This window comes from Symphodus melops (assembly GCF_947650265.1).
Source record: "Symphodus melops genome assembly, chromosome: 11".
NCBI classification, from domain to species: domain Eukaryota; kingdom Metazoa; phylum Chordata; class Actinopteri; order Labriformes; family Labridae; genus Symphodus; species Symphodus melops.
The window spans coordinates 12,245,009-12,272,517 of record NC_136701.1 but is presented as its reverse complement, the minus strand read 5'-3'; the positions used below and the strand labels follow the sequence as shown (position 1 = coordinate 12,272,517).

Below are 27,509 nucleotides of genomic sequence, written 5' to 3'. Positions count from 1 at the left end.
TGTGGCGATGCCCTCTCTGAGTCATGACTGTCTTCAATGAGTGAGAAGCGCGAGTCCCGTAAGCTGTACTGTTGTCGAAGCCGTGTTAACGGCTTGTGTATGAACCAATTTTAGTGGAGGACTACAGAAAAGAAGACTACACCGCCTACTCACTACTTGTTTGGATGTCATGTAAATGTGTTTGGATCGCACCTTTTCTGTGTCAATGGATGTGCAGTATGACGTTATGACTTAGCCAAAGTGTGCTAACGTTCGCCGACCGGAACAATAATGCAGGCCAATTGCAGCGACGAGCAAAGGACAATTTTGTCTGCTCCTTGCGCTTACTGGTGCTTAATCACGGTGTGTTCTAATTGATAAGTCCTTCGTGCGAGCGCGCCTGGAGAGGGGTTGGATGCTCTTTTGCTGAAGAAGAGCGAAGGTCTCAGAATAGCCGAGGTGTCGTCGAACAGCAGTTTGTTTTATTTGAACGCTTGTGCACAAAGGCGACATCTGCTGGATCAAAAAGTCACACATTCTTCCTTCAGAGTGGAATACAGCGCTGCTGAGTATGATAGAACTGTTAGTGAGGCCGGAGACACTCAGGTTTGGCTGTAACATCAAAAAAAAAAAAAGATTGCAGGGTTAAATAAGTACTTTAATTATTAGCCAAAGAGATGTTTGATTCAAGGTTGCCTGCAGGTAATGTGGTGAATGTTAACAAGTAAATAAAATAAAATATTTTCACGAGTCTTTCCTGACTGTGCATTAGAGCTTCCTTACTTTATTTGCAAGTAATGTGGTGAATGTTAACAAGTAAATAAAATAAAATATTTCTTTCCTGACTGTGCATTAGAGCTTCCTTACTTTATTGACGTGCTCAACACTAAGTTCAATTCGGTGCCATTTCAGTGCTCCCCTTCCACACAGCAATATACTTATCTCCATCCTCTAATCCTTCAGTGCTGCTCCATTTAATCCATAACACCAGCCTAAAAAAAGTCTTCATGTCTTTTTACAACTTCAAGCTGACTAATTAATGCTAAAAACAATCTATGTAGATAACTGCTTTTGACTTTCATTCCCACATTGGCGTAAGAGCTGGTGTGTTTTTGCCCATCGAGTGTGTGTTAAATATTCAACTAGAAAGGGTGAATCTGGGTTCAAGTTCCTGCTTTGTATTAACGGCAATGGTAGAATTTATTTATTTAGCGTTATGTTCATTAATTAGGCTGTTGAAGGCATCTAGAGGGAAATGACCAGCCTGTAGTAACTCACAATAACAAGAAGACAAATGTTTAAGACGCTTTTAATGTCCTTAGCAGACAGCATAGAAGGGCATTCAGCACACCGACTTTATTTTTTGAGACTAGTCAACTGCCCCGAAATATATATATTGTTTTTAACTCTGGCGAACTGCCTCCATTACAGAACCTTTCCTTGTTGAACACATCAAGGATATATCTTAAGAAGCCTGATGTCACCTTTGAAATACCTCCAGGATCAGAGCGTTTCCTCCGCTCCAACTGACCTACAAAACTGCTCCGCGTTTTTGTTTCCAGGAGTAATTTACTGCCTCGCTCCACACTCAGTAACCAATCCCACTCATTCTAAACTCTACAGTGAAACTCGTGAACCAGAAAAAATAACAAAAAAAAACACGATTGCATGACCCTGACCTACTGTTGAGAAGCCTTTACTGGGTCAGAGTACCAGAATGTAGTGTCCTCAAAGACACATGCCACAGCTCTGGTTGTTCTCTAAACTTAAAGGGAGAAGAAAAAACAGGGCAACCATGTGGGTGCTCCCCTTATTTAGAGTCCAGGGACAAAGACCTACTTAGCTTGAAATATTTCTACAGAATATTCACTTACAGAGACAGCAGACAACTTATGTAAATAACATGGACACGTTTTTAATCTACCTACATGGAACTGTACGAATTTAAGGAATCGCAACCACTTTTTAAAACATTTTACTGAGTTGTTCTGTTCCACAGTGGGATGGATTCTTCCTGAAGCTAAAGCCTGATCCCATCTTGAGGCATCACTGTTTGACATCTTGAAGGAAGTGAGCGAGTTCAGCTTTGCGGCAGTGCTCATGTGAATCTAGAAACCCCAACGTTGCCTGAGGTCAAAAATCATCCGGAATGATAAGTAACTTTATCTAACACTGACGAAGCAATGTGGGAATGAAACGACAATTCCCCCCAATGTTCCTGACTCTCTTTCCAGAAAAGGGCTACTCACATTCCTCGATAAGGAGTCAGTGTGGTAGTGCGTGTGGACAGCACCTTCTTTGTCTGTGACAGCGGACTTGAAAACGCCTGCCATGACCTCACTAACTTTAACTCGGATCAAAACATCAAGTGGGGCGCTCCAGTGCTACAGTGCCCTGTACCATTGATTCATGATGTTACCAAGTGCAGCGTGTGAAGGGAATAACAGAATTGAGCCCCGAGAGACCATGAAGGTGATGTCTGCTGCAAAAGATAAAGCACTGTCTATTGTGATAAAGGAAGGGAGCTAACACTATCTCACAGTGCTGGCTCAACACACTGTGGTCAGCACGGTGTATCTTCAGGAGGGCAAAGATGGTCTCATACAAGCCGAGGTGGGTGGAGGAAGTCCCTGAAGTGGGGCCTTCGTGGCAAGTTCACTTGCAATTTACAACATCAGTGTTTGCTTGGGTTTTGTATTTGTACATTGATGAATATATGGAAGACACAAACATCCAAAACAACAGCACAAGAAGGCTTTTGGGTTTCATTTAGCCCCTCATTACAGGTCTAGTTTGTCTGTTTCTAGATAACAGTATTTTTATTATTTTTTACATTTTATATACATAATGTAAATGGTTAGCACTCTGTTATTTTAGAGACATGCTTCACACACGCACAAGCAGGATCTGTGGACATGCATTAATGGAGAGATGTCAGAGTGGGAGGGCATTCACTTCAGCTCCCACTGGAAGTGCCCCGTGAGCTGGTTGGGGTTCTGTGCCTTGCTCAAGGGCACCTCTGCTTTTTTTTTTCTTTGTGTACATAGGTTGAGTTTCAGCCTGGCAAAGTTGAGCTATAAAAAAACTTGTTCGAGTGTAAAGCAGCTCCATTTTGAAACAAACCAAAAAAAAATCCAATCGAATTTCCTCCGACTCTTCTCATCCTACGTCTCACAGACTGTCGAGCAAACTCAGCGCTGAACTGGAGAAACAACGCTGGTGCTCGGGGCGCTCAATTAGAGCTGCATGATCAAATATGTCAAATGGCGCATGAGGTCTCAAGACAAAGCATGAGCCATCTCCAATATTTGCTGTTTAAAGGAGGTCAGCCAGGGCACGCAATGGAATTCTTTCTAAAATAGTACAGTCTAAAAGTACTTGGACTGATGACAACTTGACTGGAAATGTTTTGGAAAAGTTGTTTTAATAAGATGTCATGATATACAGTAAGGTCATCAGGGCCTGATGGCTGTTACCTTTAAATTTGATTGTTGATTATGTTACCCGACATAAACTGTGTTTGTGTAGGGGACGGCAGTAGCTCAGTCTGCAGGGTTCACGTCCTTTTGCGGATCAATTCTGGAAATTGGTCTGGTAGCTGGAGACAGTTTAATTCCTTAGCACTGCTGATGTGCACTTGAGCAAGGCACTAAACCCCTCCTCTACCAGCTCAGGAGCACTCACTGTGAACGACCTTTACATAAGTGCATGTCCGTCATTTAAAATCTATATTTGAACATAAAAAAAAGAAAGAAAGACGAGCTTGAAGGTGCTACATGCATGCTTAGAAAAATGTGTCGGCTGATAATTGAGTTTCATGGACCAACAGTGTGAAAGTCAGCGAAGGAGAAACAGGAATATTAGTTTCAAAGAGCTGTCGTCTGTCAGACTGTGGCCACAGAGGGAGTAAAAAAAAACCCAAAAAATAAGTGTTTTCTTTGGTTTGGTTGGTTTCCATGTATTCCTACCCCGGCTAAATGAAAGGACTCTTTTCTACTGAGAATTACTCAAACACAATCATACAAACCAGGAATATACACCATTGATGTGCTTGATGTCATTTCTGAATTAGCTGAATGTGTTGACCTTGTGCTAATAATGGCACACCAGTTAATACTCATACTTGTGTGCTATCATTATATTATATTTTTCTTTGGCAAAGTTAAGAACTGTTAATGAAACATGATTAAATTGAAGGATTCTGAAAAGAGGTTTACATCAAAACTGAGCGATTTTTCTTCAGTGATTTTGACAAAATGACACGTTCGCGATGCATTGGTGTCCATGAATTGCGGAGGAAACAGAAGCCTGAGTTATTAAACCCCAGGTGGAAGAAAAGAAAAGGAAGAAACACTCACCATGTCTGTATCCGACACCGGCCCAAAACTGGTCACGTAGATGTTTGTCCTCACTTCTGTCACGCTCTCTGAGGGAAGAGACGACAAGAAGCAGAAAACGTCACGGTGCAGGTTTTTTTTTTTTTTTTACACACGACAGCATTTGCGGCAAGCTCGGTCTCCGTTAAACTGATTGTTTGCGAACATGACGGTGAAGTCTGCCTGTTGGCATTTAACTAAGCCTCTTTAAGCAACAGATCAACAGTAAGCAAGAGTTAAAGCAACACTTCCAACTGAGGGGAAACTGTAGATTTATTCCTGCTCACGGGACAACTAAATGGCCTAATAATCAGACTTCTGCTGTCTTTGTGCGTCATTACATGAACACCACGTCAGCTTTGTTATGCCACAGATTGCAAGTTTAGTACAGAGTGCAATAGTTATTCATAGCTGATAAAATGACGACCTCATTTATTACAGCTCCCCAAAAAATATTCAGCCAAGGACTTTTTTTTTTCCTTCTTTCTCCGAACATCTATTTAGGTCTAAAAAATGTTGCTGTGTTCAACTTCACAGATGCTCTTGAAAGTCTTTAGTTCTGTAAAAGTTCCATTTGTTTGACTGCAGCTCATTTTGTCCACAACAGCATAAAATCTGCTTTGGGCCAGACCCAAGTCTGTATCTTTGGAGAGAAGACATCCCTTTTGACCCAAAATAATTTGAGTTAGCCTGCCCCAAAAACATTAACAGCCCCTGAGGGAATACTGGCTCAGGAATAAAATGCAGCAGCTCAGCGTTAAGTGTGTGTGAGTTGTGCGCCTGTTTGTGTGTGTTTTATCCAAATAATGGGCACACTTTGCCGCCATTACACAATTCTATGCATGCATTATAATCTCATTAGACATGATGTAGTCTTTTGTGTTTGTCCAGAGCTTTCTGCTCTGCATATTCCTCAGGACATTTCAGTTCTTTATAAATACTTTTTATACTTTCCAATAAAGAAAGTAATGTTTTATAAGCCCTGGGAAATATAACTAAAATGTTATCACGATAAAAAAATAATAACAACGATCACAATAAATGTCAAATCATTACTTATTTAGATTTTCAGGCTGATTTTGCTCTTTAGTGAAAGCTGAATAAAGCAGATGGTGAAGTTTGGTTCTTTATTGTCAGAACATGACAAACTCTCTCTGCACAGAGGAACATTTCACAGTCTTTGAATTCAGTGCACGGTGCTGTAAAACACGGATATGACAGTTTGCTGCTGGGGAGAATCACTGAGTGGCCTGGTGCCTGCTGAGGGTCAGCTCACACTCGTTCGTGATGTTTGGTCATTGTGATCTAATGGGTGATGTTTCAAACGGTGGAGAAGGTTTTTAGCTGCACAGTTCAGAGAGCACGCGACTCTCTTCCTGTTTGTTCTTGTCGACGTTGTTCTTTTCCTGCTTTGAGCTGGAAGGCTCAGCGTTTTTCTCGCTCACTTCAGCCACATGTTTTAATTCTGCTCCTAGAAGCCTGTCTACACTTATCCTTGAGACGTGATTGGCTGTTCGTTGTCTTTTTTTTTTTCTATCCTCACATTCTTGGGTCAAACTTTTAAGGAACATTAGTTACAGTCAGTGTTAGACATTCTGTGAACCATACTGTACTGTAAACTTAGACAAAAATATGAATTGTGAAGAAAAAGGACAAAGAGAAGAAAGCAGGAAGTAATGGACCAACCTCATACAGTATATTTATTTTAATTAAGGCAATGATAAATAAAAACAAGGAGAAAAAAAAGTAGTCCCATCCAAAGCGACATCCAGTTAATGGAATCAAATTGAGCAGTGAACAATTGGTTTATTATGGCTTGCTGAATAACTGGCCCCAAAGACTTCAGGATCAAATCAAATGTTGCCCTCTTCACTGTAGGCTGAATCAGCTCCTCTGCCCTGAAAGTGTAAGGCAGACTACTGGCCCATCGCTGAGACAAATAGCTACTCCCAGTAGTGCAACAACCTGAGACTGATGAGGCTTTTCTCCAAAAGTGAATAGACCGTCGGCTCTAACTGTGTCCCAGATCTACGCGACCACCCACAGGTGAAGTTTCCAATCCTTTGGCAAAGGGCCCCCATGAGAGCAGAGATCCACTTCCACATTAATCATTCCTGCGACACAAATAGCTTGCACAAATACGTGATTATCACAACACCCAGTCAGCAGTTTGCATGGCAGCCATAGGCGAGGGGGGTGCAGAATGAGTCGCCCTGTTTTTGTTTACAACAATGCACTGGAGCATGGGGCAGAGCTAATAGAGGCTGCTGGAAATGAAAATAAATGTCCTCCATTTTTCTATCCAGTCTAAGTGTCTGAGACGGTCCCATGTGACAACTTTCTACTTTAGAGTGCCAACAGGATGAAGACCGGCCAGCTTTTTTTTATTTACATGTACAATATAATACATGCTGTCCTTCAATTCGGTTTAATGCTTGACATATTACAATCAATGACTAATAAACTATCATTTTATTTCATCTTACTTGCATTGTATAAGGACACAACAGATGCATTATCCGGTCTCTTAAAAACAAGAACATACTGTATTTAAAGACAGGAGGGGAGAGGATAATTACCTCCACCAAGAACATGGTGTTTTAGTGTAATTTCTCTGCTGTCAGTTGTATTACGTTAATAAAAAAACAGCCTTACCTTTTAGAAAATGAGTGGACATACAGTATGTTACACGAGCCAAGGAAGGACCAAATTAATTTCAGAGGAGCTCTGCCTCAGACAAAGGGAATTTGTGTGCCACCTCAAACATCACCGTAGAATAAATGCACCGTTAAAATGATGATGGCCCTTCACCTCGGCACAATGCTAATTAGAATAACATTTTATTTATGCTTTGGAAATAGATAGCTAGCCATACAGTAAAGCTGATGTCCTTGGTTGGGGTGTTAAAAGTCTGTTATTTTAATTATTTTGAAGGAAAAAAAAAAGATGATAATTGAAAATGTAGTTATCCTGCTATTATACAAACCAAAAGTATTGAACATTTGAAAACATAAAACAGGTCTAAATTAAAAGCTTTCACAGATGCAGTCTATCACAAAGTGCATATAAGGGAATAATTGAAAGTAAACACTTCAAAGTGTTCTCCGACCCATATTTTAAACTTTAAGTCTTTTTCAGCCAAATCTAACTGTACCTGTGCTTAGTGTCACACAACAGAAAGAGCAGGCATAGATGCTGTTCCTTTGAAGGTGGTTTCCATCAGCCACTCCAGCCTTTAAACTCTGTTGAGCCTGTTGGAATAGCCTGCTCCGTGTCACTGCCGCTCACATGTCTGCACACTCACTGCACTACAAACAGAAGCCATTATGAGTAGTTCAGCTCTCTCCATTTCCTTTCCCCTTGGAGAGACGAAGCTCTGCTGCTCGCAGGCAGGATCTGACATTCACGTCTTGTGCCTGCTTCGTCTCTCTCTGGTTGCTGTCTTGGAGTCCTGGTCATGCAGCCTGGTGGGTCTGAAGCCCGGTAGCCTCGCTCGTGGCTGCAGCAGCGATCAGCAGAGCAGAAAGGAGTGTTCCAGCTGGCTGACTGAGGAACGGCAGAGCCTGCTTGAGCATTTGTGCTCGCTGTTGTGCAGTTTTCTGTCCTTGGGGGGGCGAATATTTGGATGAAAAGGCATCAATTAGTGTGCTTTCCACTGACATATGTGCTGATTTGCCATTTGGGCTTGATTGAACAGAGACTTCCACTCAGGGGAAGGCAGATTTCTGCACACAGCGACATGACTTCAGTGAACCTGGTGTCAGTATGTCGACAGTATGTGGCTGCTTGTAGCTTTAAAAATGTTTACAGAGAGAGAGAGTGACTTTCAATTTACGAGGTTTAGATTTTCCACTCGCGTGAACAGTTCAGCAGACACTTGGCCTAACCAGGTGGAGCCTGTACAGTATTACTGTACCTGTCAATGAACATATAATACTCATCCTGTCTTTTGTATCTACCTCCTATCTGAAGAATTAGCAGCCTATGTGTGGAGCTAGGTTAAATAGCAAACAATTGCTGCTTTCGAAAACAGATTTGTAAATGAAGTCAATTTGAAATGGACAAGACGTCACACATAAATTAAAGTCAAAAACAATAAAAAGTGATTTTTGCTAAATAAGTTGCTGCTTGTGTAGATAATGGTACCCCCTGTAAACAAAACAGTATTTCTTGTACCTTCTCTAATTTTGTCCTGAACGTGCCGTTTTTTTTCTGCAGAAATGTGTCCTTCTGCTTTCCTGAAACATGAAACATGCAAATGTGCCGCCTCACGAAAAGATAACATCATCTGACACCTAAACCCCCCCCAGTCAGTGGTTTTGGACATAGAGAATAACTATATATTGATATGTTTCATAGAGGAAAAGAGCATAGAGTAGACGGGCATCGTCAGGTCACAGCGACCTATTGACCCATCGAGGATGATAGCATGTGTACACAGGGGCGCCTGTGCCGAGCTCTCCAGCTTATTTACTCAAGGCAAATGACAGAGCTTACATACCTCCTAGTCCAGGACGTAGCCTGTTGTCGTATCCATCCAACAGCCTGTCAAGGATTCGGGTGAAAATGGTGATATTGTCTTTACTATCATCTGGCAACGGCTCTCTGTGACCAACTACTGCCCTGCAGGAGGAGAGAGAGAGAGAGAGAGAGAGAGCGAGCTGAAGTCAGACGATTGAAAACATAAGCAATGTAAGAAAACCTTTAATACTTTGTTGAACCGAATCATTGAGACTCAGATACTGTCAGTGTGCAGTGGTGTCACATCCAGCTGTTTGTAACATTCAGTACATTGAACAAATCTTCTCAGGCCAATGGATGCTGATGATTTATTAACTGAAACATAACCCCAGCTTTCAATCCAACTGAATGATTTAATCCACATTTTTTTATCAGCGTGTAGTTGATCATGGCTGTTAACCACTGATTCTGGTTCTGCTCGAGCTTTCAGCCTGGAAAAAGAGACGTCTTCAATGCTGATAAGTGCTGCTCACTATGGATTTATATTGAGTTGATGGAGTTAATAGATTGCGCTCTTGTCCTCTTTATGTGAAGTATCACAGCTTCTGTTAGTATTTGTCTATATTAAAAATAATAGACTGATTGAAATGTTCTTCTAATTGGATACAAACACAATCAACACATTTGTTTTGGTATAAACTTTGAACAGTTTGAGTCCTACATGATAAATACATTCGACCTTGATATTGTGATTAAGGTGAAGTGTTCCTCATATATTTCATAGAATTCAACACTCTGAGTGTGAAGGTATAAAAGAGTTACTGTGGCTGCCTTTCTTAACAGCTCAAGTGTGTCATGTTGGTTTTAGTTGTTTTTTTTCTCGGTCTTAATGGTTTCACTCCATCAAGGAACGACTCGGCATAGTTTCATCTCAGATTGAATCGTATACCAGTCACTGCTTTTTACTTTCCATGGCCCACAATCCCCTGCAGAACAATATTGTGGTGAGATGAAAAGGCCACTATTCTGTAGATGGAGCGCTGATAAGTTAATGAGTATGTCTTTAATTAAACCTAAATCCCCCAGAGGAGACGCCCTATAATATCCAGGCGACCTCCATCAACAAGCAGCCCCCGTCTCTACGCACGATCGCGCACATTCACACTACACTTTACACTTTACTGCTGGGAAAGAATGAAACTTTAAGGAAATTAAAGGCATCAAGAGTAACTCATTTTATTTTAACCTTTGTTTTTCCAGAAATATATCAAGACAAGAACATAAAAAACAGACCCCAACGAGCAGAAACAAAACATGTTCATTAAGTGGTCAAATAATCATTTCTGCTCTTTCTGTAATCTTCCCTGCTGACAAAATAATTTGTTTTAAGACCCTGTAGCTCAGACCAAGAAGACGGTGTGAAAACATTAAAAGCACTTTTACAAAAAGCAAAATGAGTTTGAGGAATTATGATTCAATGTGTCCATGTGACCAAAGGTTAGAGCTTCAGAGAGTTCCAGTATCCAGTTAGAAGATCACAAATAAGAAGGCAGTAAGGAAGACAAATTGTTCTATAAGATGCAATGAAGTGTATGTAATCCGAACCAGGACCCGGTTTCAAGGTTTCATGGTACAAAATGTCAGTACAGATGACAATCATCTCATATTGATATAAAAATACATTTTCACTCACACTGACTGAAGAACATTTCTTTCTATATAAGAAACCTAAACCGTCCTATTGCATTCATTGCCTTGTTTCATTATTGAAAGTGGAACTTAGTAACCGTCATCATCCTCATGGAGAAGCATTTTGTTTGGGTGAAATCAGCAAGTCTAACATAGTTTATTATGATTCCTCTGGATAATATAAAAAAAAAACTGCTTGTTGAAGTTTTTTTTATTGTGGAAGAAAAGAAGTAACGTCATTGCATCAACAGCAAAAACATGTAACTTTACGTCGGTGGAATCTTTACATTTATTACTGATATAAATGTTAAAATAGGACCCAAAATGAACCCTTTTAAAACCATTTTGTATATTATTCAAAAAGTGTTTCTGTAGACTTGGACAAGTGGCCTCAATGTTAGTCAACCTCTGTAAAACAGTGATCATCAGGGTTCAGTTTCTTCAAGGGAAAGAAAAGAAGAATTTCTTCCTTCACTCGTTTGACTTTCTGATATGTAGAAAGTGTAGGGATTCAGTTTGGTGTGCACCCGTGGTCTCTGAGTGGACCTGCACTGCTGTCAACATATTAGACAAAGGGCACAAGTTGGTCCGAAGCTGGCGACGACGTTGTGGGGAAGATAATTAACCGTGACGACGAAGAGGTTGCAGTAATATTACCATATTTTCGATAAATATTAATCTTCCCAGGTTATCTTCTAATTCTCCTGGGATCTTGTGCACTGCTCCAATGCAGCTCTTCAAAAACAGATCCAGTAAGGTAGGACACGTCGTTAGACAGATCAAAATCACAGCGCACACTAATGCTGTGGGGTCTCGTCGTAACTGGAGAGATCTCCTTCAAAAAAAAAAAAAAAAAAAAAAAGGTATCACTTTTAGAAGTTGATAGAAATAGCTCGTTGCTAACCAAGAATGTAAGGGTAGAAGAGAAAGCCAACCAAAAAAAAAGCTGCAGCGTCACATGCTTCAGTCCATATATTCGATTGCATGACCTATGATGTGACTACGGCACATGCACATATAGCGAATGTGATCGTCACACAGCCCTATATTGTTATTGACCAACCGGAGTCAAGGATTCAACACAGCCATTTGTATCTGCCCTGAGAACCCCTGCTGATCCTGTGTGATCAAAGTGTCCTTCTTAAAATATTAACAATGCTAACTTGGGAGGAAAAAAACGAAACATTTAAACCCCTTTTAACCAAGCGTTACGCTCCAATTTCCAACATTGTCTTGTGACTTTGTCCATTTTTAACGGGAGAAACGTCCTTCAGCAATCAGCATGATGCATGACTAGTCCCAAAGCTCACCATACACTGACTCTCCAGCTGTTAGACGCACGTGCATGACGTTTTATCGAATAAAAAAATAGAAAAACGGCCTGAATGTCCTGAAATCTCCTTGAAAAATGTCAGGAGTTCATGTCTGAAATGGGCTTTGGTGCAGGGCTGAGACAGCAGCTGTTGGTTGTGTAAAAGCAATAAGAGAGCAACCTTAAAGATTAAACAAGTTAAATAACACCATCAGTGGTAAAGTGAAAATACTGACAGCTTTTGGGAACTCAAGATGCTTTGTACTTTTCCTCTTCCATCTTTAATTAGACATGATACTCCAGGAGAATTAGCTGGTCTATAAAGATGCACTGAATTCTCCAGAATAGACTCTATAGAGTCCTGATTATTCGCCAGGTGATGTCAGATACTTTCTGCTCCGCTCTCCGCTGAGACTGAGCTTTTTAACACTAAGCTCACGATTTGCACCTCATTGAGCGGGGCACAGTCTGATATATTCTGCTTGTCAAACGGGTACCTAACTGTATAATTAAGCTCTGCCAAAAAATATGGTAAAATATGACAGTGGAACAGTGTACTCGTAAGTATGTGGAGAGGAATATATACACTCCTGGCTCTTCATTCAAAGCACCTTATCAGAAAGTGACAGGCACAACTCAAAAACACCAAATACACACAAATCTTTTGATAACGCTACATGTCTTTCGGCGCGATAGATTATATTTCACATCACATGAATCGTATATAAAACAAAAAGCCTCGCTGGCCTCTCCCACAGCACCCGGTGCTTCCTCAAAAAATAATGAGAAACCTTTAGTCTCCGAGAAACGGTTCACACAATGTCTGCTTGTGTGGTGTGTAGCATCTGCGCGCTGTAGCTGAATCGCACACACACTGACACTCTTACGTATGCTTGCACACACACACAGAAACACACACACACACACACACACACACACACACACGTTAACATCTTCCTGTATCAGGCGGCTGTTTGAATTCCCCGATGAGGACAAAGAAATGGGCCATTCCGACTGAATTTGACATCTTTTTTTGTTAAAACACACATTTCATATTCATGCAGCCGCTTGTTTGACTTGCTCAGTCCCCTTTCATTATTCACACCGTCTCCACACCCACATATAAATACCAAGTAAGAGGAGAAAAGGAAGGCGGGAACAGTCATTATAAACCTGAACTCTTCACACAGAGAACTAACATTTTAGAGAACACACTTTGCATCAACAATCGACGATTTCGAAATGTTTTTCTGAATCGAACCTGAAGGATGTGCGGAGTCACAATCCGAACACACAACCCCCTGCCACTTTCTAGTATCTGCTGTCATTTTAATTTTGAAAGCTGAGTTGAACCCATCCTGCATTTATGAAATATTAATTCTTTTTTTTTTTTTTTACTTATAAATATCGTACATTTTTAATGTCTGCCATGCAGTCTTGTTGCATTATTCTCTGTGGGCTCTGTGAAGTCGAAGTCTGAGGGTTAAAAGTGAATAGTGAGTTTTTGATCATGCTATCAGTCATATTTACCAATGCTGTGTGAGGCTGAAGAACTGTGCGGCTAACAGTCCTTAAAGTTGTGCTTGTGAGGTTGTGTGGCTAAAAAGAAAAAGAAAGAGGGGGGGGGGGGGAGGAGTATTGATCCACCACATAGTTGCACATGTGGTTGTAAAAAAAAAAAGGTTTGAGATGTTGTTGTTTACATTCTAGCACAGCGTTTTACATTATAACATTAATAATACAATACCTGCAGGGTTCCTGTTGTGGAGCATGCTGCCGCACTGTGAGCTTAAGAATGTGTTCCTGAAACACGCACTGTAAATGGAGTGTTAATCAATAATGCTCGAGCTGTTTGTCCCTGCTATTACAAGTCATAATGTCAGCTGTAAAAAGGTTTAGTATGGAGCGCGGCTCCACTTCAACCTGGGCAGCGCTTACTTTATTAGAAACCGTTGTGTGGGATGAAATGGAAGTTTTGAAGTTTATCTAAGCGGATCCTTTTTTTTAATAAGTGGGGTGCTTATCAATAGATGTGTTTAAGGTCGATGCCAGCCCTCCACCACGGGAGACGCCTCCGATCATCATTACATTCAGAAACGTGCTTCAGTGCTAGCACAGAAGCTTTAGGCACAGTCAGTCACGTCACGTCTTTAAGCTAGTTTTTTTTTTTTTTTTAAGAAGAACCACGGTTGTCGTTATTGTGACCTACACTACACTAGACATTTTTTCAGCACTTCCTCGCAGACGCTACACATGTGTGTTACTCTGCCTGCAGCGCATTGATCAGCTATTTGGGTCCGCGGGCTTCAAAAGCGATGACTAACGCAGCCAAACTGAAAGGGATCTATTTTTACAGCGACTCTGACATGCTGTGTCGAAGGAGGAAGAACTGCTGCGGATGGAGAACCAACAGGTCAGAAAGAACAGAGGAGGGGAAACTTCTGCAGTAACTGGAGCGCAGGAGAGATCCTCAGTGACCGGGTGTTGTAGGTTAAAACACACAGTCTACTTTAGGACCTTTCTTACTCAGGGGATAAGAACGTCTTTGTGGATTTTACAGCACTCTGCGTCACTCGCGCTCAAACAGAGGAACACGTATGTAAACAAGTGAACCCTTTACTGCGAATGGTGAGGCTGATGTCTGAGTGATGCTGCAGGCAGATGCTCAGGTCCTTGAGGCAGCTTTCGAGTAAACGCATTCCCTGTTATGAGGGGCACGTCCTCCTGCTGCTGGTTAATCTGTGGCTTCATATGTGAGCTGTAAACAGAACAGGCGTGCTCTCGCAGTAATAGACGAGTTGTTGTCGGAGATGGAGAGCTTCGGTTTCAAAACGTTGCTGTCACAGGGCTGGACGTGCCATACATAGTTCAAAATGGTTGATACACCAGTTCTCGATTGTCAATGCTGCTGTCAGGGTGGCTTAGGGATTTTGGGTGGAGATATAGACTTTGAGTTAAAATGTAAAAAGTATTATTTTATTTTTTTAAAACTCTATTTATCCCCGTGGGGCAATTAGCACACCAAGCGTTCGACCACAGGAGCAGCGAACTGCATACAGAGAAGGGGGAGCAATTCAGGGTTAAGTGTCTTGCCCAAGTACACATGGGACATGTTGCTCGCAGGAGCTGGGGATCGAACCCTCGACCTTCCGGTTGAGAGACGATGACTCTACCCACTGAGACACAGCAGTTTGTATTCCATTAAAACCAGTTCATTTACCGAGCATCATTTCCTGTACCTTTCAATACGCCGTACATTTTTACCACAATGGTGCAGCCTTACTTTTTTTCCCCCTGTATAACTGTACTTTAGTGACTTCTGATTGGCTGTCTGGCTCAGGGTAACAAGTTCCTATAGGGAGTAAACAAACATCAACAGACTTTTCAAACCTTCTTTTTTTTCTTTTCTGGGTTATACAGCAGCTGTTGCAGCTATCCTCAACAGTCTGACATTTTATTGTACCAAACAGACGACACGTACTTCAATATTTGTGGCAGCACTTGGCCACAACCGACAACATCTCAGATATTAATGGATGGGGCAGTGAACAGTGCACACAGTTAACTTGAGGAAGGTTTGAAGTCCAAACATCACAGAATCTGTTTTTGTTATGCAGGCCTGCCCCTCCCTAAACGCAGAACACGCGCTGTGCGTAGGGCCCCGCGATCCACGGGGGGCCCCATTTTGCGCAAGTGAATTGAATTTCCCTCGGGATCAATAAAGTGTCATCATGCTCTGCAAATGCGCAAAGGATGCATTTTGCCGAGAGGCACGCGTAGAGCACCACCACCAAGTCAGCCGGAGGCAGGAGAGAAAAAATAAAAAAAGAGACGCAATGATTGAAAGCGCGAAGCATCACCATCCGCCCAATCAGTGGTCAGATGGGCCGGCAGGCAGTTGTTTGCAGGTAGAGAGTAGAGAGAGAGAGAGATGGCCTCCAAACTTCAATACGATTCGGGAGCTAGCAAGAAAAAAAAAGGGGCCCCAAAATAAAATCCTGCTTCAAAAGGCATATTAACACGTGTAGCCCGGTGTGTTTATCGCCACTTTCCGACAGTCCTTCATTGCAGTTTGGATCATGGTGTGTGATTGGTAATGTGAGACAGATTTTTACCTCGGTGGAAACAAATGTGTTGTAGACTGAGCAGTCTACGTTAGTGCAACTGGCATGCACTGAGTGAGTGGATTGGATTTGATCCAAGGTTAGAGCACTGAACCGGTCTGACAGGTGAAAGATGGCAGACTTGGCAGGGGAAGAGATGTAGCGGTGGTCTCTGAGGGTGCTGTGTGCCTGCTGCCAGCCAGGAGCTTTAGAGAGAGAGCGCGTAAAGCTGGAGGGGAAGTGAGCTGTAATGAGGACTGTTTGGGCAGCAGGGAGAGATGAAGGTGTTTCATGAGGTGACTGAGGGATGGCAAAAAGGAGTGAAAGGGAGTGATTGTAAAGTTACAGTTCTGCTTCTTTCAGTGACTGATTTGACTTGTTTCATGAGGTCGGATCTTTTAACAGGCTGCCGTCGGGCGTTCAATATGTGAAGCAGTTTGAAGAAATCTTATTAAAGCCCCTCTGTACAAACAGCAGGGCACATTTTCATTACTAGTCAAAAGAAGAGAGCTCAGAGGGGGCACAGACTAATGCTAGGACAAAATTCAACCAATTAACACCTGAGAAACTGTAGTCAAACTGCTGAATATACATTGAGCTGCATTGTGTGGCTTTAACCAGTTTAAACGTCCAATGGAATAGTTCCTCTTCAAAAACAAGATTTCATTTTAACTTAACACAAGCTGTTTGAGCTGTATAGAGGATCAATATAAAGTTTGACCATATGGACTTTGGCATTTTGATTGGAAGGGGCCAAAAATATCCCTCTTTTGGAAAACTGTATTGGTTTGATGAAAGCCAAGTGATGTCTAGAAAAATCCACTTGTACTGGTTTAAATTTGTGATGCATTGCAGAGAACTACAGTATCATCTAAACCTAAACATTCATCATATTTTATCTTCAGATAATAGAAATACCAAAAGCTTTGTGTCCACATAAATGTCTTTTATCAAATGGTGCTTGATAATGGTGAATGGACTTAAGCTTGTAAAGCATTTTTCTAGTTTTCTGACAACTTCAGGTGTTCTTAGTTAGGTAGAGACCAGCTCATAGTTATGCTGCTATATGCCTAGACTACCAGGGGCACTGGCACCTTGAACTCTTTTCTCTCTCTCCCTGCTTTCATATCTTATTACAGCATGTCACTATCTTTACATCTGCTCTCTTAGGTTCCTCGGGACTGTTGGTGAGGATGGCCTGCCCAAACACACCATCCCCCCCCCCCATCCCCCCAAACTATCCTCTCCTTCTTTCTGCATCTTGTCCATTTTCAAGCCCTGTTCAGTTTAGCAGATGGCTGTTCCTGAAGATTTCTGCCAATCAAAGGGAAGTTTTTTCTTGCCACGCTGTGACGGATTAGAGCTGAGCTCTTGTAATATAGCAATAAGGTCTTTTAACTGCTTTTTGTAAACATAACGATGAGCATGGTCTTGTTACCTGCTCTTTTGTAATGTTAACAGATATACAATAAGGTCCTCTACCTGCTCTTGTAAAGTGTCTCGAGACAACACATGTTATGAATTGACACTATACAAATAAAGATTGATTGATTGATAAAGATTGATTTTTACACCGTACTGTTTGTACAGTATGCCACGCCTTCACATTCACACACTCATGTGTTAGGTTGCTATGTGAAGTGACCAAGTAACTACTCCCATTCATTTGCTGCAGATAAAGCAGATGGCAAGTGTCTTGCCCAAGGACACATCGGACAGCTGCAGGAGCTGTGGACAAGCAAATATAGAAACTACAAAATGATTTTATTATTGAGTAAAAACATGGAGACTCTATGACTATAAAAGAAACACTTTTTTTTGGTTTTGTTTATTCCTCCATCTGATGGCAGTCAAATTACTTTTTGGGAAAAGTACCAGCCAAATCAACAGAAGGACTGATATGTGGAATAAATAAGATATCTCATGTTCTGCTGCATCAATCTCGTTGACGTTGTTGTTGATCCATTTTGCGAAAAGTCTGTAAATAAAAGAAGGGAAGTGGAGTGTATTTTATATGTCGTTTGAAAAGAGATTTAAGAGAGCATGAAAAAAAAAAAACAGACTCATATTTATTCCCATCCAAACAAACATTTGGCTGCTGCTGCTTATGCATCTTGAATTCAAAGTGAGCCCCCAGGAAGTGCCCCGACATCACCCGACCTCCTTGTCTCTCTCTCTGAGTCTGCATGACTTACTCTTTAGCGATGAGTGAGCGGCGGATGACTGATAAGAACCCTGATATTCATCCACCACCAAAGTGCCCAGACATCGCACTCACTGAACTGTCTTACGGCTGATCTCTGCGGGCAGCCGAAATCGAATGATGGGGATTAGTGAGGCAGCTGGGTGTTCTGTAAAGAAGATATATTGGAGGCTGATGACTTTTCTCGACTAAGTTTATGGGGGCACTGGTTTATTTATTATACGTGAGGCAAGAAATATTCAATTCCATCTTCCTGTCATCTAAATCCCAGAAGGGTGGGGTATAGTGAGGAGGTGGTGATGTCTAATTAGCACATTCTGATTAATAAATAGCAATTTCCAGGCTTGAATTCATGCATAAGTTAACCTTTAAAACATAACTAATCTTTCTCTCCAGATCCTCCCACTCACTTTTCTTCCCAGTCTACCAACGATATATTGATAATGTTATGCAGCTGAGCATTATGCAGCACATTGTCTCTCAGCAATGGAGGCCTTGTATCATTCAAAGCCTCTACAATGTGACTGAGGCTTCTTTCTTCTGTCTACCACGTGCCTGTTGTGAGCAGATAATAGACACAGGAGAGAAACTGAAAGGGGTTAAATTGGGGTAGGGAGTGGGGGGGCGGGTTGACTTTGGAGATAATTGTGACATCTTTATTTTTATGATGTTGCCTCTTTGATTGACTTCGGTTGAGTCTTTGTCTAAACCCATGTTATGTATTTTTTTTGTTGATTACTTACAGTATGTGACCTCAAATATTCCCAACAGTTTATCAAAGACGAAGTAATCCCTAATTTTATTGTTTTACAGGACGTAGCTTGTCAAGGCAGCCGCTGTGACAGAGAGAATGCACAATTATCGTTGTCGTGGAAACACCGATGTTACGTCAAGGACAGCTATAAACAGAAGTGGGAATTGCTACTGAAAGCTGCCGTGCTGTTGCTGTATGTGCTGCTTTGAAGTGTAGTGTAAATTATACTTGGATACATCGTCGGTAAACATATCCTCTTCCTCGAGTAGCAGAGAAGTCTCCCATGATTCCCCGCCAGCCTCCATGTCACCTTTTGTTATTGCAGTATCGATTGAGAGCGCCCTGGCAGTGGAAACTTTATATTATATCTTTAAGAGGAGTTGCCCAAAGAATTTCATTGCTAAATTATAACTTCAATGTTAAATGTTTTATGTTCAGAAAAACAAAATGGTTTAAAAAAAAAAAAAAAAAGAACTATAGAAACAAACACTAACACAGGTTAAAACATCTAATCAACAATGGACTTATTTGGTAAACATTAGCGATTACTAGAATGTAATTAAATCGGGTTATCCCTTTATTTGTAAAAGATGCTTAGTCATTGAGAAACTAATGTTTGACACGATTTCTTGATTAGCCCAAACATTGTTTTAATGCACTACATGGTTTTAACATTGTTAAAAATATCATACCAATGTAAATGTACTTTATTTATACAGCCCTTTACAACAATCCTTTCGGCGAACCAAAGTGCTTTACAACAAGTCGAAAATAAAAATACAATCCAATAAAAAACAAAGTTGAATAAAAGTAATAAAATACAGCAAATTAAAAAAAGATAAAAGTGTCACCATGCTACTGGGTATTAAAAGCCAATGTAATAACAATAATGTTAATTACAAAAAAAAAAAAAAAACATCAAGCCGATTATGACCAACATGGATGAGGCTTTAGTTTAGCAGCAAAACGATATTCCAAATTTGGTATTCAGGTTTTTTTTCCCACAGATAATCTCGGTCAAACATTTCAGCCAATAATATCATCACAACCTTCCTCATGAACATTTAAAAAAAAATCTTCCTCATTAAGGCTGCATTAACAACCTCCATTCACATTAATTTGTCCATTTCATTTGTAAAAGTCTCCCTCCAAAAATGTGGTCCCCACACTGTGCAGGTTATAAAGCGGCAGTACAGTATGTTCTCAGGCTTAGCCACAGTTTTTCACTTATTTGGTTTGGACTTTGTTCTGGTCACTGTATGGGTCCCTTATGAGATCTTTTATTGAGCTAGCAATGAAAGGGTGCTCTGCTGATTGTACAGTAGAGTTTTTTTTAATAATTATTTCAGACAGCTTCCGATATTGAACAGGCTGCAGGATGAAAGAGCTGGTTTTATGAAACGAGTCAAATCAGCCACTGAATGATGCAGCACACTGGATTGAAATATTTTTAAACTGCCAAACATTTGTTATAATCTTATAATAACATTTCTACGCTATATGTGCAACAAGTTTGTTTAGAAGTACATAACATAGGTAGAGCATCATTAAGCTCAGAAGCTTCTTTGCAACACACGTGCATTTGAAAAATCGAACACAGTATGTAAAATCAACCTCCAGAGGACTCTGCATCAAAACAACAACAAAAGACAACATGGAGGCTGGCAGGGAATCATGGGATTTCTCTCTTCTACTCCACCCCCTCCACTGTGGTTAAGACAGACGGACGAGGAGCCTATGTTTACTGATGACATATTCAAGTATTGTATACTTTACATTATGTTTTTTTAACAGCAAATACAACAACCGTACGCCAGCAATAAACAAGTTGCGTCCGTGACGGGGGGCTTTCTGTGGTTACTACTATAAAATAAAGGATTCCTTCAGCTTTATTCAGCAATATCTGAGCTCATGTAAGTACTCAACAAAAATATATTACATGGGTTTATGGTATTTTTTCATAATTGACATTTTAGTGTGAAAATGTAACGTATTACACCTTTAATTATTGTGGTTTATGTTGGCATGTTTGTTTTTCCAAGTGTCCTCATCTTGGATTATGTGAAGAACTGTGTGTTTTAAAAACTGTGTGTTTTTATTATTTCTAACTTTTATCTTAACTGATCAACCAATTCTAATTTGGACCATTGTCTGCTACGCTGTCACCCTTTGCTCTATGAGCCGCAGGCAGTGCTGAGCGGATTGTGTCATTGCACACATTTGTATGCATTATACTGTACATTATGGAAAAAAATACATCGATATAATGTTGACACTCGAACAGTATTTACTCATGTTTGTATGTCTTTGATAGACGAATATCAGCTATTATCATTAGCAAACCAATACATGGCCCAAGGTTAGTTTTGTGGTGTATTATGAACAAGCTAACATGCTCAAGTAAAATGTTAAATACTGTACATATTGGGCAATGCTAAGGGTGTTAGCAGTGTTATTATTAGCATGTCTGCATGTTGAACTTAAATTGTAACTGAGACAAAAGTACAAAGTCATGGAGTTCGCTGTGGACTATATTGGCCATGTTCAACATCACTTTTTAAGGTTTTAACAACAACTTCGTTGTAGAAATGTTGCTCTACAGCATCCAATCATCGATCCACGAGACCCTGTTTTTGTATCGACCCTGGAGCCTTCTCCCATTTGACTGTGCCTGGCCCACTTCTGAGGCAAAGCTCCTTGAGGACACTTTTTTTTAAAAGAAATGGCCCAACCACCTCCACTGAACACACTTTCTGATGTGTGTTTGCAGTTTATGCCAAGTGAGGTTTTGTGTCCGTCAGGAACATTTCCTTTGTGTGTGCTGCCTGCTTTTACTCATGGTATTGACTTGAGCGAACAGACTGTTACACACATTTCAGACAGATTGCATTGAGAGAGATTTGCATTGACTATCGTGTGCCGTAAAAACAGCACTGCTAAAACTATTTCAACCTGGGAAAAGGTTTTCAATAGTTGTTGAGCAATAATGCAGCCATGGCAACAATTTCTCCTCGTCCATCTGTTTAACACTTCCAGTTAAAGCAAGAGGTGGAGGACAATTCAGGAGCTCTTTGGCCCATTGATCACCATTAGAGGTCAGGAGAGGAAGACTGTGTTTAACAGGCAATGTGTGTTTAGCCAGTTAAACCAGAGGAAGGACAAAAAAAACAATCTATTGGAAAATGTTAATTTCCAGCTGGTACCTGCAACAAACCATTCAACACTGTAGTTCTGTTCCCTGTGCTTGATGGTGTCGAGAGCAAAGATGCTATCTGTGACTGTTTGGAGAAGTCGCCCCAATAGTTAGTGGACTTTGCAGACTCAGCTGTGCTCAGAAGTTTGTTGGTCCGTGTTTGTTTACTGACCACTAGGAAAATATATTACAAGATATAGTAAAGTCCTATATCATGACTCAGATGAATCTACAATAAGTCAAGCCTATTTCAAATGTACAGCATCGTTTGAGTCCAAATCATTCATTCTAGCTGGTCCTTCCTTTCTTGCACTGGGGTCTTCTTTTTATTCCATCCACATTCATGCTCCTCCCACACACGCAGTCTCAATCCCAGTCCATCCCTGTAAAAGCCTCTGCCTGTCTTGATCTTGGATTTTAACAGTTTTTGACTCTCGTGTTGTCCTTGATCTTTAACTAGCGCTTAATTCACTGCCATGACAACCAAGGTCGGCGAGAGGGCGGGGAAACGTCTTTCAGCTTGTCGGTTCAGGCTGCAAAACGAAGGCCAAATCGCTCTATGAAGGCTTAGGACACACACAAACAGTGGGGAAATGTGACTTCAAAATATTGAGTAATCCAATGACATCCATCTGAATAACTATTTCAAAGTGATCAGATATGAAAACGAACTCAGGCTTGAAATAGAGGTCCACAGCAAAGGATTCTATTTACTATTTCAATTAGTGGGACAGATCTGGAAATAAAGGACGTTTTGCGAGAGGAAATAGAACTTTTATTCGATGCACCACATTATGAAATGTTCCGGACAAGACAGCAGCCTCCCTAGAGCAGCAGGAAATTATCTAACATAAAGATAGGATCTGAAATGTGCGATATCACCGTTTGTGACAGCAACCTACTTTCCCGGGGTGTTTTAGAACAAAGCCCGGCCTCTCTGTGTCACATGCAACAATGATATCAGCAGGAAGAAGGAAAACACAATCACCTGCATCAGCAGTGTGACGGCGAGATCATTCATTACTTTAAGTACTCTATCCTTCGCACCGTACAGTGTGTGGATTCAGCGATGTTAAACCTGGCTGTTTTAAGAGGATGCGGTTATTTTTGATAAGGCAAATAATTTCCGATTTAAGCCTAAAGAAATCAAGATTAAAACCAACAAGAAAGCTGGTGATTCTAGAGGGAGATATTTCTTCCATTCCAACTCTAAATCTTGTAAAAATGTACAGCATCTGTTTTTTTTTGTTTTGTTTTTTTTTTTACAGCAGGAGGAACAGAAATTCAATATATATTTAATAAGAGGGTGCCCACTTTATTGTAACATAAAACCTGGCTTTACATGCCCTGTTATTACAAACCAGTGAGTGTTCTCTCTGTACTGTTTTGCCTTGATTTAGTGATTCAATGTCACATGTAGAGGACACAGAGCATACAGTGCCATGCAGGTTGCACAGGCAACATATGCATCCCCATCTGTCTGCTCTGCTTATGTCAAAGAATTTACTCCTCTGTAAAAAAAGAAAAAAGAAGAAAACAGGGTAAATATTCTGGAGCTCCCCTCTCTTATTACTTGCATCCTTGACAGCAGTGTTATCCTTTTCCCTGCTCTTCATCTCAGTAACACATGTTCTCTCTCCTCATCTCTGATCGCTGTGCACTTTTAAGCTTCATTTCTCTGTTCTATCCTCTCAAACCAGCAGAAAATCACTATTTATCAACCTACCAGGAGATGCAAATGTTGGTGTTTTAGCCATAGTGCCTTGTACTCAAAGACAAGTTGTGGTGTTTAAGGGTTATATCAATGGAGGTGTTTTTCTTAATGTATGAAAAGGAGTATAAAAATGTATCTGCCATATAGAAAATGACTAGTTCTCATTCGTCATTCATAGTAAAGTGTTACAAGAATCGCCTCTGCAGTAAGAGCGTGTCAGCAGCTACCTGTGTCAGTCACAGCAGTCCGTTCAGCATGCCAGCAACACTGCGACATCCAGGACATTCAGATGACCTTCCTCTACATGGCTACTCACACCGAGTTAGAGAACGGCTTTAGCACAATGGAGTCTTAGTTCAGTAGAAACATAAAACACGTGGAGGGACCTTTAGATGTGAATGCACGGCATAAACATAAAAAGATTCCTGGTGTTGATTTATCCACTAAAGTCTCATCTCTCTCCACATGGACAGTAGATTTAATAGTTATGTGTTCCTTCTAAATGATATCCCTGTGCATCATGCCTGTATTGTATCTGTACACCTTTGCCTGAAGTAAGTATGTACAGTTTTAATAAGATGTCAATAGACCCTCCTGATGCTCACCTGTAACTTCAGACAAGTTGATCTACCCAAATCGATTTTTCGTATTTTATTTACTCTCCAATATAAGAAACAAACAGGAAAATGTAATATGCTAAAGGTAACATATACTATGTCGCTACACCTGGTTCCTTGTATGATATCCTTAGTTTCACCAAAGCACCAACTATTAGTGGACAGAATAGACTGGAATAGTGATGACGTATTTTTGTAGGCCAACCTGGAAGTATCTACGCCGGTGGTTCCTACGAGAATTCGCCTTTGGGATTTTTGCATTTGATTTTGGAAGATTGCAGAAAATAAGCTCTGTGTCAAACATAAATTTCTGATGTGTCGCTGTTTTGTTCAGCTGGATAATCTTTACAGATGAACACCATTTTATATGAAGTTTGAAGCGTTAATGCAGTTAAGAGAAGTAAAAAGCTAACGCTATGCTATAGCGAACTACACCGCGGTCGGTTTGTCATGACGTCACAACCGTTGTGCTTCATCGATCCAATGTTTGTGTTTACCACAAACCCATTCAAAATCCCCATTGACTTTTAGAGTTAGGAACCCATGGCGCTAAAATGCTAACTCACTTCCGTGTTTTAGGACTCATTCCTGTTCCAGCCTATGGTCCTGTCGATCTGTGACTTTAAAACCACGTCAGTAAGTTCAAACAAACTGCTTTAAGTCTGATTGGACACACGGTGCTGAGAGGAAGAGTACAGAGGTCGAGCACAACATCGCCACTTCTCATCAGCATCAAAACCTCCTCATCAATGATATCATTAGTTGTGTGATATTAATCAAAGAGAGGGGTCTTTTTCTTCAGGTGCTCTTCCATAAATGTTGAATGTTTTTATTATTTGTGGCACAAAAAAACACCAACTTCAAATTTTACAGGGTTAAATACTTGACTCACATGGAAGGGGATTTTTAAGGCTGCAATTACATTATTTCATTATCAGTTTCCCGGTTTGATCATTTTGTCCAAATGAACAACAAGAATCCTCCTTATAGCTAAAACAACCTCCTAAAAACCTCCAGATATTGAAAATACAGAGGGGTACAAAAAAAAACAGAGTTAGAAATTTAAAGATGCTTGGAATGTTTAAAATGTTCAACCTAAAATGATATGAGTAATCTGCTGGGAAACTGCACAGCCTGAAGAGTTATATTCATGTGGGCCAGTACTTCTCAACTTGTGGAGATATTACAGGAAGAAGTGTTGCCTGGGGGAATCATGTAGTGTGCAGTCATCACCAAACTAGGCCGGGGCCACCCAAGTTTATTTTCTTCCCATGCGATCGACATTTTAGACCAACGAATTTGCAAACATGTTGGAGGTGAGTACACACTGCAGGTTTTTGGCGCTTTCACGTTGTTCCTTCTTTTTCTACATTCTTGCTTGTGTTGTACTAACTTTCTAAAGTAAGCATCTGCTAAATATCATTTAAACAGTGGTGTAGTAGTTTTACATAATACATGTGTTCGCTGAATTAAATCCAACCATCAAATTATGGCACATTGCTCAGAACCAGACCAAGTTCTCCAAAGATAGAATGATAAGCATACCGTGTGTCTCACAAGCCATCTGACTACTTGGACTCATATTTTTAGTTTATTCCAGACCTCACCGTTCTGGGAGAAGAGAACATTTTTGCTGTTGCCACTACTAGTCATCTACTTGTCACTTTGTTTTCATTTGGTAATGTTTTTTTTTCCTTCCTAATTTCTCTCTTAAAATGTTCTTTGAACTAGTTGCAAGTTAGGGTACCTGCATTAATACTGTGGATCTGAAGCCCAGAACTAAAATTTGTCCCACAACAACAACAAAAAAGATAATGTATATCAGCCGATTTAACCGATTACCTGGTAGTGATTTCCCACGCCACATGTTCACTGGCTGTATCTGACCTGTGGCTCCTTCATTTCATCCCCCCCTCTCTTTCTCTCTCTCTCTCTCTTCCTGATTTTTCATATATCCACTGTCCTATTTGCATAAAAGAAAAAAATCACATCATAAGCAGTTTAATATCAATGATTGAATAAGTTCTTAAGCAGTGAGCTGGTCTGGACCTAACATTTGCAGATAAAATGATAATCTGCTCAACAAGTGGCTTTTCATTTACATGCACATCTATTGTTTCCCCCCCACTACTGCCAACGTGAAACTGCCCATTGCTCTGCCTAATATCTGATATCAAAACCACAGACAGGATTATATTAACTAGCTCCCTATAGGAACTATTAAATATTCTGTTCCCCAAAAAGCTATTTGATAAACTGCCAAAAAAGTCTGCAGCTCTTCTTGAGTTGTTATATGCAGCACAGCTGGTTTGAGTGATATTGAATCCAATACTACATCACAGCTTCTGTATCTTTTTTTTTTTTTTTTTTAAACTATGGCAGCTGTCGGTTGTCAGTAGATGGCAGAAAGGAATCTTGTTGCAAGTTTTGGAAAAATTCATATCACGTTGTGCAGCAGAAAAATGTTCCTGCAGTCAGCGTTAGAAATATCAAATGACTGTAAGGAAAGAAGTGAGGAGGGGCGAAGGATTGGTAATGAATTAAAGAAAAAGAAAAAGGAAATCTGTAGAAAGCAAAACAGAAGTTTGAAACGTTACTGTATATATATATAAAAAAAATCTTATTTCAAAACCAAAATGATCCAAAAAAATCAGTCAGAGAAATTGACTTCTGCTTAATTATACACCTCCACACACTCTCCATTACAAACCCTTTTTTCAAAGCAGCTTGAGGATTCAAAGGCACAGTTAGGTTTGAGGATTGTAATCTGTATTGAACGGGTTTGTTATCCATAGCTTTACCTCAGACACAGACTGAACTTCAGAGGGAGTTGGGGGCGGATGCTGCTGTTGGCGTGGGATGCAGAGTTGTGCTGAAATAATTGTGTTTTACAGAGAATGCTGCGTGGAAAGTGAGTCAGAAACATTGGCTTGAGGCAAAAACTGAAAATAAACAACATAAAAAGATACTGCTGGAGTTAGAACAATAAGAACACAATTTAATATAATAATTTGCTTACTGTTAGTGTCTAGCCGCGGGTCCATTCAGACATTCAGAGTGGCCTCAGACATTAGGTCAGCGTTTGCTGGACGGAGCGGTCTGTGTGCT

General features: G+C 40.5%; 1 protein-coding gene across 4 annotated transcripts in view; it reads right to left on the bottom strand.

The window, feature by feature from the left end:
* gabra3 (gamma-aminobutyric acid type A receptor subunit alpha3) overlaps positions 1 to 27,509 on the bottom strand; it is a 104,275-nt gene that overhangs the window by 33,548 nt on the left and 43,218 nt on the right. For all 4 annotated transcript variants that reach the window (XM_079355214.1, XM_079355213.1, XM_079355215.1 and 1 more), the window contains exons 3-4: positions 8,857 to 8,978; positions 4,338 to 4,405 (exon numbers count right to left, since the gene is read on the bottom strand). In XM_079355214.1, the coding sequence (XP_079211340.1) occupies positions 4,338 to 4,405; positions 8,857 to 8,978 (190 nt within the window). The remainder of the gene's footprint in view (positions 1 to 4,337; positions 4,406 to 8,856; positions 8,979 to 27,509) is intronic.